The following is a 17,134-nucleotide window of genomic DNA, read 5'->3' as shown; positions in this document are numbered from 1 at the left end:
CTTACAAATTACTGGACTATCAGTCCGAAATTTGAGGGAGGTTCAGCTCATGTAAATATTTTAAACATTTATTTTAGGGTTTCTTTTGAACATTTTCACCCATACATGCCCAAATAGGAACAACAGGGTTCAGGAGTGAGTGACAAATTCAATACTAAACATAGAGGGGAGTTGACTATTCAAATTGATAACTTTGGCAGATTTACTGAACTGGAATCCATGTGCCCTGAACGTTTGTTGCTCCAAAGTGAAGTAGCCTACAGACGCTGCAGTGACTGACATTGTTTGTGAGAATGAGGTAGGACGCCGAAGGAGAGAGAATATTCCATCAGAGACATATATGTCTCTCTCAGATACCAGCACATGAAATAAATAACTGCTGCAATATAGCGCAGCAGAATAAATTGAAAATGGTTGAAAATTGTAATTCCATAGTAGCGTAGTGACGTGATTTGTGAGACTTGAATTGAATTGTAAAATGTACGTATCCGCAGGGCAGGTGGTGAGAGCAGCTATGGTGTATGGTTTAGAGACAGTTGCCTGTTGCAGACTGAGGGAAAGACGGGAAGCAGAGCTGGAGGTTGCAGAGACGATGTTGAGGTTCTCTCTGGGAGTAACAAGGATGGATAGGATCAGGAACGAGTAGTACATCAGAGGTACAGCGCATGTCAGATGTGTTGGCGATAAAGCCAGAGAGGCCAGACTGAGATGGTTTGGACTGCACATACAGACAAGTGAGTATATCGGTTTAGAAGGATGTTGAGATTGGAACTTCCAGGCAGGAGGCCTATAGAGGAAGGCCAAAGAGAGGAAAAGCTGAAAGGAAAAGAAGATGTATCTGCAGGGACACCAAATTGGCGCATGGCATTAGGAGGACATGGCTGGAGTCTTTTGTTTATTTTTTGTTTATTTCCACATTTAGAATTTCCAGCTTGTGTGAGGAAAATAAAAGGTTTCTCTTCCTACGTGCAGGGCTGTGTGTGGTCCAAGCCACTGACATATGGATCCATATTAATGCCTCTGTTATTCTAATTGGCAAATTGCGTTTGATGAGATTTGAATGGGAGGTCATAGTAAATCAGTGGGCTAAGTGGGGCCAGCTGGGCTCCTAAACTTTTAGCGCACAGTAAAGATTTATTGCGCTCCTTAGTAGATACGCCTCGTGGTGCATAATCTGCTACACACAGTCATGTCTGTGATGCAGAAACACACTTTGTGTCGTGCTGCGAGCTTGCACATCTGCTATTTTTGAAAATGAAAATCGTGACGTGTACCTTGCAAGTGGCAAGGTACACGCAGGCTGATGGTGCATGTACCTGGCTGTTCACTGTTTCACTTACACACCTCAGGGTGTGCGAAAGCTTTGTATCGATTTAACTTGAAGCAACATTTTATTGAAAGTATTTAAGTTTTATTTAAGAGTTTGTGTGTTCCTAGAACTCAGTTCCTAGAATGACGTCGGCGTATTCCCATCAAATATTTTTCGTGTGCGGGAGTGTCTTTCAAAATACAGAAAATAACAATGCAATACATTACACAGCATGGTTTGCTTATACTGTTGTTCTCGTTTCGTCTAATTGGTGTGGACTGAAAAAAGAAAAACATCCCATCAACTCAAAGCCAGTTTTACCGTTTCCAGAGGGTTGAAGTGGTTAAAAATCTGCAAAGAACCCATTGACATTTCATCAGCGCACCACTTTTTAGAAGCTGCACAAACGAGTTCAGGGCCGATCTGCTTTCCTTTCAGTCTGTGCTGTCTGAATTTTGAAGAAGAGGGCTCTTCTGAAAAGTGATATGTTCTCACTCCTCCGTGAGTCAAATCAAATACTGAACATAAGTGCAAACAGAATGTGTCCCCCCATGTGTCCCCTCTTTGATCCTCATTCTCAAATCTTTTTCTTTGTGAATCAACGCCTGCGTATTTGATAATACGACACAACTGCAGTGTCACGTGAAAGCATCAGAAGTAGCAGATCCACAACATTGACCTTGTAGATCTGATACTTTTGCATTTTTTTAAATTTGAATCCTGAAAAGTGGCTTGGACACAAGAGGTTTCCACCTGAACAAGGATTCGTAAACAGTGAGGGTAAAGAGTGACGTGCATGCAGGTATTAGAATTGATCAGTGCTTAAATTGACATTTGATACCATGGCGTGTTCACGGGCAGCACGGTTCATCGACCGCATTAAATACCTTTCACTCTCACTTTTGTCAATAACAAAGTCAGAGAACACAGCATGCATGCGCTGCTGCCCAGCTCGGTTAACAGGCTACTGACTGTTCTTCCATGACTCTATGGACTATGTGTCAGGGTATTCACAGGCCATAACGGGGCTCCATCATCATCCGAGGACAATGAGCACATCCTCAATGAGCTCAATCATTACTTTGCATGTGTTGTAGCCCCCTAGCCAAGACCCAGCCCTGCCAGTCAGGCTCAGCCCTATTGGCACGACGGGTTGCGCGTTGGTCTGGCGAGCACCCGGGTTCAATCCCCCGCTTCCGCGTAATGCTACAATCTGGCGTAGTTATCCTTGCGTGAGGGACGTGAGGGACATCGTGTGCGACGGTCCACGGTGTGAAGTGAGAAGCGACGGGTTGCGAGTTGGTCTGGCGAGTGGGATCCCCGGGTTCAAAGAAGAAGCGACCTCTCCCTAAAGGGCGAGGTCGCGTGCACTGGCCATATATGGAGCGTATCTTGAGTGGCTAGTCTCTGATGGAGGCGCCTCTGGTGTTCCCTGCCCAGACGACGGCCAAAAACATATCTTGATTACAATTTAATATACAGAAATGTGAGCAAGTGAGAGGATGAGAGAGAGGGGCACAGACAAACAGAGCGAGAGACAGTGGCAGAGAGCAGAGAGAGAGAGAGAGAGGCCTAGGGATAGTGTGGAGTGGAGTGTGTTGCCTGGACACAGTCAGACAGGCCAAAATGCCTTTACTCTGTAGACAAGCAGGAAAACACAGATGAAGGATTGTTTGTGTATCCCCTGGCTGTCCACGCACACCCATGCACACGCACACACAGTTGCTGAAAGTTTTTACTCAGTTTTTCTTTCACAATCCTTTTCAGAGCAAAAATAGATGGAAAGAAAGAACATACTTAGATAGATGGACGTTTCAAAAAGTATGTGACCATGAGTGAATTCCTAGAGAGACCAGCTATGCTTCCAAGAGCAAAACAAAGCACTCCAAGTCCTTTTCACGAAGCGACACATCAAACACGACGTTATCACTTCTCTCGGTTCCTCTCTATACTACGAACACATCGCAAGTAAACCGGCGAAGACAGCCGGCCGAAAAGCCCACAGCGGCTGGGCTGTCTTGGTCCATATCGGCGGGGGAAACTATAGGGCTTCAAATTGGTTCGGCAGATGTTAGATGGAATACTGCCGGCGTCGACTCCACTTGTCTCACGGCGGCTCTATAGTAGACTCTATGAATAGAACGCCTTGATGCAATCCCCTCTGCCTCTGCTCCACCATACACCATGCATACAGTAGAACTGACGCAATGATGCTGGAGGGGGCATCGGGTTCATGCTCACCACACTGGGAGAATCTGTTCACCTCAAAGTCCCTCTCCCTCCCTCCCTCTCTCTCTCTCTCTCCCCCCCTCCCTCTCTCTCTCTCTCTCTCTCCCCCCCTCCCTCTCTCTCTCTCTCTCTCTCTCTCCCCCTCCCTCCCCCCCACTCCCTCCCCCCCACTCCCTCCCCCCATTATCTCTCTCTCTCCCTCTCTCCCTCTCTCTCTCTCTCTCTCTCTCCCCCTCTCTCTCTCTTTCTCCCTCTCTCTCTCCCTCCCTCCCTCTCTCCCCCCTCCCTCCCTCTCTCTCTCTTTCTCCCTCTGTCTCTGTCTCTCTCTCCCTCTCCCTCCCCCTCCCCACGCCTTCATCCCTTACATTACCACCCTTTCTTTTCCCTCACGTACGTTTGCTTCAACCATTCCTCTCACATGGCTCTCATCTGTCTGTCTGCTCTCTCTCTCTCTCTCTCTCTCTCTCTCTCTCTCTCTCTCTCTCTCTCTCTCTCTCTCTCTCTCTCTCTCTCTCACTCTCTGTCTCTCCGGTTCTCAGAATTATTATTCATGTCAAGGACACTATGCATTTGAAAAGACTTTTAGTGCCAGGGAGTGACGGCCATAATATTGAAGATCTGTGTGAAAATGTGAAACAGATCTACTAATGTATAAGCTGCAAATCAGCTACATCGGAACATATTGGCAAATATTGTATCGGCTATTTTCAAAAGATTTGTATTATACATTTCAAAACTTGACGCAGCACATTCTGCATTCTACTTTTGGTAGGCCTACTTTAAGTACTTTTTGATGCCAATACTTTTGCCCTTTTGCTCAAGTGCATTTAGCAGTTTTTTCTTGTAACAGATCATATTTCCATTATTGCAGTACTGATACTTTTACTAAAGTACAAATTGTGAGTATACCTTTCCCACCACTGTTCACTTCCAATCGTTTCACTCTTCATGGTTCTCCTCACGTTCGTCTGCGGTTCGGTTCGCTCCCTCCGTTCTCATCCAATCCCTCCCTATAGCTGCCACTTCGCTTCACCCTCTCCTCTTCCTCCATGTCTCCTCTGCACCTGTCACACCCTCTCCTCTCCCTCCATGCCCCCCTCTGCACCCGTCACACCCTCTCCTTTTCCTCCATGCCCCCCTCTGCACCCGTCACACCCTCTCCTCTTCCTCCATGTCTCCTCTGCACCCGTCACACCCTCTCCTCTCCCTCCATGCCCCCCTCTGCACCGTCACACCCTCTCCTCTTCCTCCATGCCCCCCTCTGCACCGTCACACCCTCTCCTCTTCCTCCATGCCCCCCTCTGCACCCGTCACACCCTCTCCTCTTCCTCCATGCCCCCCTCTGCACCGACACACCCTCTCCTCTTCCTCCATGCCCCCTCCGCACCCGTCACACCCTCTCCTCTTCCTCCATGTCTCCTCTGCACCGTCACACCCTCTCCTCTTCCTCCATGCCCCCCTCTGCACCGTCACACCCTCTCCTCTTCCTCCATGCCCCCCTCTGCACCGTCACACCCTCTCCTCTTCCTCCATGCCCCCCTCTGCACCCGTCACACCCTCTCCTCTTCCTCCATGCCCCCCTCTGCACCGTCACACCCTCTCCTCTTCCTCCATGCCCCCCTCTGCACCCGTCACACCCTCTCCTCTCCCTCCATGCCCCCCTCTGCACCGTCACACCCTCTCCTCTCCCTCCATGCCCCCCTCTGCACCCGTCACACCCTCTCCTCTCCTTCCATGCCCCCCTCTGCACCCGTCACACCCTCTCCTCTCCCTCCATGCCCCCCTCTGCACCCGTCACACCCTCTCCTCTTCCTCCATGCCCCCCTCTGCACCGTCGAACCCTCTCCTCTTCCTCCATGCCCCCCTCTGCACCGTCACACCCTCTCCTCTTCCTCCATGCCCCCCTCTGCACCGTCACACCCTCTCCTCTTCCTCCATGCCCCCCTCTGCACCCGTCACATCCTCTCCTCTTCCTCCATGCCCCCCTCTGCACCCGTCACACCCTCTCCTCTTCCTCCATGCCCCCTTCCGCACCCGTCACACCCTCTCCTCTTCCTCCATGCCCCCCTCTGCACCGTCACACCCTCTCCTCTTCCTCCATGCCCCCCTCTGCACCCGTCACACCCTCTCCTCTTCCTCCATGCCCCCCTCTGCACCGTCACACCCTCTCCTCTTCCTCCATGCCCCCCTCCGCACCCGTCACACCCTCTCCTCTTCCTCCATGCCCCCCTCCGAACCCGTCACACCCTCTCCTCTTCCTCCATGCCCCCCTCCGCAGTCCGCACCCGTCACACCCACGTACTCAGACACCGCCTGGCGGACGGACAGACGGAACCCATGCAGCTATACTGGAGAACATGTACCCCTGGCCATACAGACGGACGGACACGCCTCGTGGCGTATAGTCCTCTCCGCGAAGGCAGACTGACCCACTTAAAGGCTCATGCATAACCGAGCGAGGGCCGTATGTAATCTCAATGATTAATTTATAATGTGTTTACAGAATCCCGGGGCTGCAAACTCCGGATCATTAGCATAATGTGTGCGGCAGGCTGCTGAGCCAGCCGCACGGCCCAGTCAAGCCTGTGTGTGTGTGTGTGTGCGTGAGTGTGTGTGTGTGACTGTGTGTGTGTGTGTGTGTGTGTGTGTGTGTGTGTGTGTGTTTGTGTGCATTAGCTCAGCTCCGACACCTTTAGCTACGCCAGGGAGGGACTGACGCACATGCTGTCTGAAAATGAGAGCCTCCTCTTTTCACCTCTGTGTGAACATATTGGCATCAGAATATACTAAAAGTAGCAAAAGTACTCATTATGAAGAATTCCCACGCATACACGCACACACACACACACACACACATACACACAGTATCTCAATAACCACATTGCATATACTTAGTCTTAGGCTATTCAGAAAAATACAATCTATATGCTCAGAGACAAGTTTGTATCCCTAAACGTCTTTGCCTTTATTTACTATTTTGAAAAAAAAAAAAACATTTTAAAATTGTTCAACTATAGCCGATCTACATCAACACGTTGTGAACTTGTATCGGCTATATTTGAACAATTCAAAGATGTTTTTCAAAATAGTAAAAAGCCATATAAATGTAGGGACGAGGGGTTTAGCACTGATACGAGATACGGCCCAAGATTTAACATGTTGACGATTGTCGTAACGATACAAATCGGCAAAGCAACGAGTAACTAAAAATGTTCGATGGAGCGAAAAGTAATTTTTCTTTACTCTGAAATGTATAGTGGAGAATAAATGAGTGTCACCCCACAGCCATATGCTGTAGTACGTTCCACTCCTCTGGAGGAGGGTAAAATAATGAGTTGTATTGTTGCAGGTGTTTCACGCCTCGCTCCTCTGCCTTTGAATTTGAGCTTTGACTTATCCAAACCACTGGATGGTTATGTGGCTGATTTATGTATTTGCTTAAGCCAAGAAAGGATGTTGTTGTAACTATTCTTGCCTTTGTACTTGTTTACTAATACTGCAGTCCTTTGGACCTAGTCTGTTATTTTCTGTATGTTCAGTATTTTGCCTTGTCTTCCTGTTCTGTTTGGTTTTCTGTTACTCTGTTGGTTTTGGAGTTTTCATGTTCTCCCCGTGTCCCTATAGGGTAGGTAGTACGGTACCCTCACAAAAAACATGCAGTAATCCTGGTCACTAAACTGCCTCCCCCTGGCCAGCCGGGGCGCCTGATGGAGGGGAAAGGAACTGGTTGGAATAACGTGTTCCTTCCAGGCGCTACGTCCAACCAGGGAAACTCCCCCCTGTCAGGTGTAAAGGAGCAACTTGGACACTCAGGCATGAAGGAAGCATGAGTTCAAGTCCGTTGCTCTCCCCTTGTCCCCCATATATGGGGACTAGGTTGGTGGAGGGTGTGTAGAGCCCAGGATCACATTAGATGATTGACACAGGGGTGAAAAATGGGTTACAAAATCGTGGGATAAAAAGTATATCTATAGACTATTTTGTAGTATGGTCCCTAGTCTGCCTAGTTACTGTTCCCTACCTTGTCTCACCTACCTTGTGATGTGTCAGTGTTTTCACCTGTGTCCTCTTAGTCCTGTTAGCCTATCCTGTGATTGATTGTATTTTGAGTTCACCTGTGTCTAGTTAGTCTTTGTCTATTTATATACCCCAGTTTGTTCAGTTCCTCCTTGTCAGATCGTCATTTCATGTCAGCGTGTATACTGTGTCCTTATTTTGCCTGCCCCATTTTATGGGAAGTTTAAGTTCTAGTTTAATAAACATCCTGCCTTTTGGTTCGTACTGCTTTTGGGTCCTCTGAACGCACCCTGACAGCAGCAGGGCTGGTGGTTCAACGTGTCAGCTGTTAGCGCTGCGCCGCGGGACGCGAGGCTAGAGCCGCCGTGCCTCTGCTCTGTCTAGAAATACCTCGCTGGTGCGCGGTGGAAAAACCTCATATGTTGCTAGGGGCGCTGTTGTGCCAGAAACGGAGATAGAGAGATAGTGTTGCACTGTTGCCTGCTAATGAGAGAGAGAGAGAGAGAGAGAGAGAGAGAGAGAGAGAGAGAGTTGCACCACTCAGTTCACACGGGCGAGTCCATCAGAACATCAGTGGACGTATTGGGGGGCAAATGGCCAGAATAAGATCATCACGGCAGCTGCAGAGGATGGTTTTAGAGGTCTGTGGATCCGTACCAGGTGGATATACAGTAGGGCCTTCATAGAAGATCGAACTATATGTGACCAAGTGGGATGAAGAAGGGGAGCACGCCTTCCCATGCATTGAGTGGTTGGCAGGAGGATGGGGGGTTTCCTCATGTCTTTCTCAACTCCGGAGCTGGGGAGAACCTGTGGACATGACCAAGAAAGGCAGCATACCTTACATGTGTGACGGTGGTACATCGTGATGCTCTGCCAGGAATGAAGGCATCGAGGTGGGACAGTTATTTTTGGTCCAGGCCCTACCCCGAAAGGCAGCTGCATGGCGGTCCCTGTACAAACCACCCAGTGGAGAACTGTACATATAGAGGGGAGTGGAGAATAGCTACGGACAGGTATCTGGCACACGTAGATCCCAGTAACAGGGTGGGGTACGTGTCCATTTTGTGGACGAGATGAGTCAGTGTTTCATTTGTTTGTTGAGTGTCCAAGACTAGGTAGGGGGTTAGATTTAGCAGAGGGCATAACAAGTCAAATGGGGGAACATTGTTCTCTTGAAATTGTTATCTTTGGTCCGAAATACATGCAGCAGCAAGAAAAGACCTGTTGTAACACTGGTCAACTTTGTACATGGATCTGTTAAGCTGACCATTTGGAAAAGGAGGAAGAATAAGGTGCAGGGGTCGGGGTCGGTTGATCCCTTGTTGATGGCAAAGGGGATAATGGCAGCTCGCATTAAAGTAGAGAATGCCTACTACAGTCTGGTGGGGGACATTGGGGGGGTTTGTACAGGTGTGGTGTGTAGAAGAGGCTTTATGTACGGTCACTATTGATGCCATTTGACAACTTACAAATTGCTTTTAATTGGAAATGAATTGCGAGCCGTGCGACGCAGAGAAGAGACAGGAGACACCGAGGAGACAGCTGTCTCTCATATGGGGTGTGTCAGGCGCCTTACACTGTCTGAAACACTCTTTCAGTCTTATTTACGTACATCAACTTTACAAATTAGAAGGTCGTGCATGTTGCTTTATACTGCTTATAGTCAGAGTTGTGTCATTCGATCCATGCCCAACAAACATTTAGCACATCCTTTCTCTTAATTGGTTAGGCTATAGCCTCTCAGCAGCAACTCACTGTGTATACGAGAGGAGAGGAGGTTAACCCTTTGCTCGAGAGATTTACCTCGCAGCTATAGTAACTATAAGAATGTAACTATGAGATGGCAATTCACTGGAAAATTACACCACTTTTGTCACCGCAAAGAGTGTCCTTGAGCAAGACACATACTGAAACCCCAAAGTGTCTTTGCTCAAGGATTATTTCGACACAAATAGCCGGGGCCTGGAATGCAAACCATATAGACCTTCTGTTGTATGGCAAATATTGAAAATATCTCACTATTTCACTATTCAGTAATGTTTTGAAAGACATGCCGCATGCATAATGAAAAATAATGGCCCGAGACAGAGGAACCAGCTTAACCCATTTTGGGGCGGGAACCCCTTTTGGTGTTATTATGTTGTAATTTAGCTATTGAAAAATAGCAGATCTACAAACCCATAGCGCGCCAAAGCTTGTAGGTCTGCTATTATTTTTAAATCGTGAAAATATTTATCTCAGAAAACGTCAAGCCTAAATGGGTTAAATGAGCAAACCTATTGGTCACAACAAGCCCATTTAACATGTTTGGCTATACCGACGTAACTGATCCCAGTGCTTTTCTCCACCTGCAGGTTCTACCACGCAGGCCCTGAACTATACCGACGTAACTGATCCCAGTGCTTTTCTCCACCTGCAGGTTCTACCACGCAGGCCCTGAACTATACCGACGTAACTGATCCCAGTGCTTTTCTCCACCTGCAGGTTCTACCACGCAGGCCCTGAACAACGTAGTGATCGTGGCGCCGCCTCAGAACGCCACCGTGGTGCTGGGACGTCCGGCTGTGATGGAGTGCATGGCACAGGGTCAACCCAAGCCTCTGGTGTCCTGGAGCAGGCAAGGTAATGGCTGGCTTCATTACAATATGTGACCGGGGACAGTGGTTTAATATACAAGGGGGCCATGGTCATTTTTCAGTTCTTTACATATTATGAAACTGCACACTGTAACCTTTCATATGATGTATTGCTCATTGAAATTGGGGGCGAAATGAAGAAGATATGACCATTTGAAACTTGTTGAACTGGAAACCCCAAAGTACAGAATTTGCCCTTCTAAGATTTCAGCAGTGATCTGTGACTTTAGGGGGCGCTGTTTTCTCTTCATTCCTCCATTAGTCAACCAGCAGTGTTGCCATGTCTGCTTATTATAATTAGTTGGCCTTGTTTCTAAAGAAAAATAATGCATAGGCCTACTGTACCAATTTTATAATAATTTATAACCTTAATTTATAATTAAGAATAGGCAAACAGGACTTTTGGATTACTTTGCCTATGCGGGTGTATAGTTTGGTAGTACATTTGAACTGGTTGTATAGTTGAACTGTGATCGATGCACTGAGCGCCCCTCACTTTACACAGGTGTGATTTTATTCAACCCATTTTGGATTGAGGTCGATAAAAAAAACATTTTTCTGAAAAACCCATCGTTTCTATGTCAGTGGTGCTCAACCTTTTCCATGTCAAGGACCCCCAGAATTATCTCTATTGGGCAACGGACCCCCATCTCAAAATATGTAGTTCCAGGGACCCCCCCCCCCCCAGAAGCCAATATTTTAGTTAAAAATGTTCGCTCTGAAATATATATTCAATGATCTGCGCCACATTTTCACGAATTTTCAAAAATAGCAGACCTACAATGCTATGAGCTTGTAGATGTTTGTACATCCATACGGGAAGTTCGGGAACTATGGACTTGCCAATGCAAAAATGTATATTTGCATCATGTTACAGGTATTGTTCATATGCGCTGCCCCGTCCAAATAAACTCATAAAGTAAAGTAAGAAATCAAGGATTCATCTTTAGTGATATGATCTGTGTTTGTTGTTGAAAAGCGAACGTCAAGCCATATATTTTTTTGGAACTGTAATTAGTAGCTGACTGTCTGTTTCGTGTGGAGAGAGTTGCATTCAGCAACTTTTTCCCACACCTTTCAATGGACATACATAGTAGTCTGGACAACAAAGTTGCTTAGCAGCATTGAGTCACAATGCTGAATGAACATTTGTATTATGTTGTTAGGAGCTGGGGATATGGTGTCTCTCTCTCTCTCTCTCTCTCTCTCTCTCTCTCTCTCAAACACACACACACACACACACACACACACACACACACACACACACACACACACACACACACACACAATGCGGTCATAGTAGTGATTGTTATTATAATTCTAGAGGCGACCGACTGCCAAAACAAATCCACTGAACTCCGATGCTGAAATGTTACAGATCCACCTGCTGGCCATTTGGTGTCACTACAGGCCCGTGACACCTGCTCCTTCTGTCTCTTTGTTCTAGTTCTCAGGCCAGCTGGGTTTCTCAAAGTGGGGTCTAAGGACCCCCAGGGGCCCTTTGGGGGGTTCCATGGGGGTCCCCATCAAAACGAGGAACACTTTACAGTTTTTCCACGATTGTTAACACACGTTTTTCACAACCTAACAGCATTCTCAAAACTGCACACACAAAATTGAAAAAACCTCACACACAAAATGCTAAACCCTGACACCAAAATGGAACTTGTGTTTTCATTTGGTACACACAGCCATATTTTCAATTGACACACACATAGGCCTACCATGCATTGATTACACACAGCTAAGCATTCACAGCACAATGAAGTGCAAAATTGAAAACACAATCATAGAAATGGAACACACACGAATGACAATGATTATGTAGAATGAGCCATTTCTCCTTTTGTAAAATGACTCGGTGTAGTCTTACTTTTTCATAGTCAAACATAAAACAGCACACAAATGTGCAGCCAAATAATATCACTGTGGGTCATCTATGTGGTCAGGTGTTACCAACAAATTGCTCACCAGAACGGAATGTTTAAAGATTTGAATAGTTGTGTATTGTAGGTTGATGCTTTGAGATATTACGTGATAAGTGTGTGTACAACAACTGAACATTGTGTGTAGCGTTTGGACAACAAGGTGTTGTGTAATTGACATCAGAGTGTAAAGAAGGAAAGTCAGAGTCTAATGCAGTTAAGGGAGTGTGATGTAGTGCAAATTGTGTTGAGCGATTAGGTACATGAAGTGAAGGTTGTGCAAATTTTTGTGTGTTAACGATTGTGGAAAAACTAAACACTTAAGCCCTATTTTATCTTTCAGCTATTTTTAAAAACATTTTGAGCATTTTGGATCGACTATTTTCAAAGAATGTTAACAGATCTACAGACATCTTGACAAATCTTCTCTTATGGGGGTCACTGTCACAAAGTTTTTTTTTTTTGATGTGCGACCGGAACCAAATAGCGGTACATATGGGTGGGTGGGGACTGGGGGTACAGTACCTGACATGAAAATCTTTGAGAACCTGGGGAGTGGTTTCTGATTGCATGGGGGGCTGCACACTATTCTGATATCTAGGACGGAGGTTCTCAAAGTGGGGCTGGGGACCTCCAGTGGAGTCCATGAGGGCTTTCTAGGGGTCCCCAAAACAGTTTAACCCCTTTTGACCAGGGAACGATTCTATAAATGTCTTCTAAATCCTGACAGTCATTCTTAGATTTTTCAAAAATAGCAGACCTACACAAGCTCGTAGTGCGACACTCTGTGCCGCGCTATATGAGCTTGTAGATCTGCTATTTTTTCAACAGCTAAAGTATAACATCATTATACTTTTAATGTCATGTGTGTGTGTGTGTGTGTGTGTGTGTGTGTGTGTGTGTGTGTGCGCAGACGGGAAGCCCATCTCCACAGACGTGGCGGTGCTGGAGACCAACCTGGTGATCCGAGACACGAGGAGGCACCACGCCGGCGTCTACGTGTGCCGCGCCAACAAGCCCAAGACCCGGGAGTTTGTCATCGCCGCCGCCGAGCTGCGCGTCCCCGGTAAGACACACACACACACACACACACACACAAAAAAGGTTATGTGTTAAACATTGTGTAACTCTCAGGTCTCTGGCCACATTCCTTGCATGCAACCACTGGTGAATGGGGGGTTGTGGGTTGCTTATCAGAGGTGTGAGAGCCATTTATGACCTCTTCCACAGGAAGGGTCTCCACTTACTACATGGCACATGTCTATGTAGGAAGAAATAACTTTGGTCTTTAATTCCTTGACTTATACGAGAGGAGAGGAAGCAACTTTGTCCCTATAGTTAACCCTTTGCTCGAGAGATTGACCTCTCAGCTGTAGTAACTACAGTGTAAGAATGTGTACGCAGCGGAGAGGAGCACCGACATGGCAATTCATTAGGAAAATTACACCACTTCTTTCACCGCAAAAGAGTGTCCTTGAAAGGAGCAACTGCCACCGATCTAAACAGACCCATCCTGCAAACTTTGGAAGGCAATCTTAGCCTAAATCGGGATGGAATATTATGGGGAAGAGGACAGATAGAGAAGAGGACAGATGGAGATAGTGTAAACCGATTTGCGTGATGCGTGGATAAAATGTGTACGAGTAATGTACAGAAATGTGTTTCGCAAAACTCGGCCTCATGGTGGCGCTATAACAGGGCGCTGTGGAGAAATTGAGGCAGTGGTTCGTCCTTGGCATCCAGGGAGTGTGGACACACACACACACACACACACGGACGGAGTGCAAAACATAGTCTCTCCCCATGCTTTCGGCCAGGGACCACATGCAAAACCTCCACGGACCACCAGTGGTCCACGTACCACCTGTTGAAAACCCCTAGTGTAGAGAGTATTGGCGGAAGTATACCACTCAAGGAAATTACATTGAGGCTTTTACAAATCTGTTTACATTCTCTGTGAATGAAACGAGTGCTGTGATTGGTAGAAAAATACCGTATCCCGGGGAAAATACATCTGGCGGCTAGCCTATTCGTTATTCCGTTTCATGAGTTAAAAAATTCCCCCCAGTAATTTCATGAAGAAATAAAATAAAAGTCGAAGAATTTCCATACATGTTCCAAATTTCCAAAAATGTGAAAAGGAAGGCTCACAACTCACAACTTTTTTTCAGGCTGTTTATGCATTCGATGCGTTCATGACCACTGTGAGTACACAGTATACACCGCATTGTTTTTACTGTATAATGAGACATAAGTGGTGGGTACAGTACACCTCGTCGTTGTTACTGTATAATGAAGTGGAGTGTACAGTCCATGCATCATTTTAGTTCTATTTCTTAAACTGAAATTGTAATCAACTATAGTAGTCTCTATCTAAGCCTTTATTGATGGACGTAATCTTTAATTCCCTGTAATCGGGGGCTTAATGTAACAACATGTAGCAACTTTTAGCTTGTTTGGCTAACGGCCGATGTAATCTACCTAAAACCGGCCAAAATCCACACGTGCACGCTCTCGCACGCACACGTGTGGTCTTTATGTGTCTTTATGTCCGAAAGGACTTATATGAAACTTATATGGTAGACATATATGTCTAACATATAAGTTTCGTGTATGTTAGACTTATATGAAACTTATATGTTAGATGTGACATATATGAAATTGAACCCCATATGCACATATATGAACATGTAAGTTTATAAGTACTTTCTGTGTGGGATCTGTGGGGTGTGGGGAGGGTTAATTTTCATAACGACCCAATTGGGAAATAAATAATTGGATGCCTTTTCAAATTTCAGTTTAGCTGCCGAACGTTTGATTATTTTATTTTGGAAATGATCCCATAATTCATTTTTCAGCCGATTAAGTCTTTAATGTCACGCGTTGCTCCTGGTACACCTAATGACCTTCTGAAAGAGGTTTCTAAGTGGACAAAAAGAAGTGTGAGAGAACAGAGCCTGACAGGGTTGACTAGAGGATTAGGGTAAGCCACCATGAAGGCTTCTCGCCAAGAACCTTTGATGAAACGTCTAGATTAAGACATTTTTACTGTAACTTGTTCTGGTAATGAATGACAAATCCAGGCGTACATAACCAGTGGTGAAAGAAGCACTCAGATTATTATGAAATTGTACGTGAATGTATTTGGCCACAAACCCCCATCTTGATTTTTTCTTTTCTTTTCTTTTTTTCCTCTGTCGCACACTTTTGCCAGTATAGATATCTGCGGGGTAAACATTCAGCTCTTCTACTACAGTGAATGGGAAAGTGACTGATGTCCGTCTGCTCAAACGTTACTCTTTTACCAGCTTTTTACTAACACTAACTTTACAAAGATTGCCCAGAATATCGGGACGGACCTGTCTTGACAATCCGTTTCTCTCCAAAGTAGAATTTTGCCACTACTGTTGGAGCAGCCATAAGCTACACATGTATGTTCCGGGCATCTTTGTAAACTTAGTGTTAATAAAAAGCAGGTCAAAGTAACATTTGAGCAGAACATCAATCACTTTCCCATTCAAGAGCTGACTACATGTGTACCCCGCAGATATCTTGTCTCTGCATGCCTACAGGAAATACGTTGGCTGCGACCAGGGGACCCGTCTCTGAATGTGTCTATATTATTAACTCATTTAGCTGGGGACCCCCTGGTACCCCCACCGCAAGGACCCCTGGTGGGGTGCAGTACTTCGTTTTTGGTTTAGACTAGTCATTGGTTAGGCCAGTCATTAGTCCTACAACTATACAACCTATCTCAAACCCTCACCCTAAACCTAACCTCCCACGGGGCAGCACACCTAAAGCTAACCTTAACCCATGTCTAACCAATGACTAGCCTAAATTAAGTATGCACCCCCCCCTGGTGTCCACGACTCCACGCATCCCACTTTGGAAACCAATGGCTTAAGTATAACATAACAGTAGAAATATCACAATATACTGCATACACTTTTTTTAAAACTCTATTGCCAGAACAACTCTGTAAAAGCGGAGCTTTCTCCTATGTCCGTGTGTGTCCCCCGCCTCCCCCCCCCCACCCCGCAGCACCTCCGGTGATCCTGCAGCCCCCGGAGACGGTGTCCCTCTCCCGGGGGAACACGGCCCGGTTCGTGTGCAACAGCTCCGGGGAGCCTCCGCCGGCCCTGCGCTGGCTGAGGAACGGCCAGCCCGTCCGCTCCTTCTTCAGGAGGTTGAAGCTGCAGAGCCCCGGGGTGCTGCTCATCAACCAGCTGGCCCTGGAGGACGCGGGCTACTACCAGTGCATAGCCGACAACAGCCTGGGTATGTATATGGCAAAGCGTAGCACGTGGCACTCAGTCATGCACGCCCCCCTTTCATGGCCCCGGAAGAGAATTTCCCATTATTTTTTAATATTTTAGTTAAAGTCCTTTTTAGCCAAATGTTCTTGTTTGTATATAGGGCGCCATTGAAAAAGAGACCCTGGTCTCAATTGGATTCCCCTGAAATAAAGGTTTCAATCAATCAATCAATCAATCAATCAAAAACTTGTCTCCTGACAAATCATGCAAATAAACAAAACAATTGGGCCGAACAAATTATTAGAAAGAAGAAAAAAAGGGCAGGGTGCAACACTTGTTTTTGTAGTTTTTTCTTCCTCTGAGGCTTAAAGGTCTTATAAATATAGATACCGGTACTTGAAAATGAATGGGAAACATTCTTCCGGGCCATGAAAGGGGGCGTTGACTGCGACACTCTATTGCACATTTATGTTGACGATAATTTAGAATAATGATTTGATTGTGCTTTTGGCATTGGAATTGGAACATTATTATGAAAATAAATGCCAATTCCGTTTGCCTTTTAGGCTTTTTTAATAGCAACGTGCAAAACTTTTTTTTAATGTCACGATCCCTTTAACCCTCTAAGACCCAGCGTTGCTTTTTAGCAACAATTTTAAATTATTAATTTATTATATTATTATATAATTATTATACATTTTTCATCAAACTTTATTATTATTATTTTTTTTTAACATATTTTTTTGTCTTAGTCCT

The 17,134-nt window shown here is 46.0% G+C and overlaps 1 protein-coding gene across 1 annotated transcript in view; it reads left to right on the top strand.

Moving 5' to 3' along the window:
* Positions 1–17,134, top strand: part of igdcc4 (immunoglobulin superfamily, DCC subclass, member 4) — a 138,854-nt gene that overhangs the window by 88,210 nt on the left and 33,510 nt on the right. The window contains exons 5-7 of the mRNA XM_080785179.1: positions 10,043–10,180; positions 13,033–13,185; positions 16,164–16,400. Of these exons, the coding sequence (XP_080641305.1) occupies positions 10,043–10,180; positions 13,033–13,185; positions 16,164–16,400 (528 nt within the window). The remainder of the gene's footprint in view (positions 1–10,042; positions 10,181–13,032; positions 13,186–16,163; positions 16,401–17,134) is intronic.

The sequence above is a fragment of the Protomyctophum bolini genome, assembly GCF_963924005.1.
Source record: "Protomyctophum bolini genome assembly, chromosome: 1".
Lineage (NCBI taxonomy): Eukaryota > Metazoa > Chordata > Actinopteri > Myctophiformes > Myctophidae > Protomyctophum > Protomyctophum bolini.
Note: the sequence above shows the minus strand (reverse complement) of the source record. Positions and strands in the feature narration are given on the sequence as shown.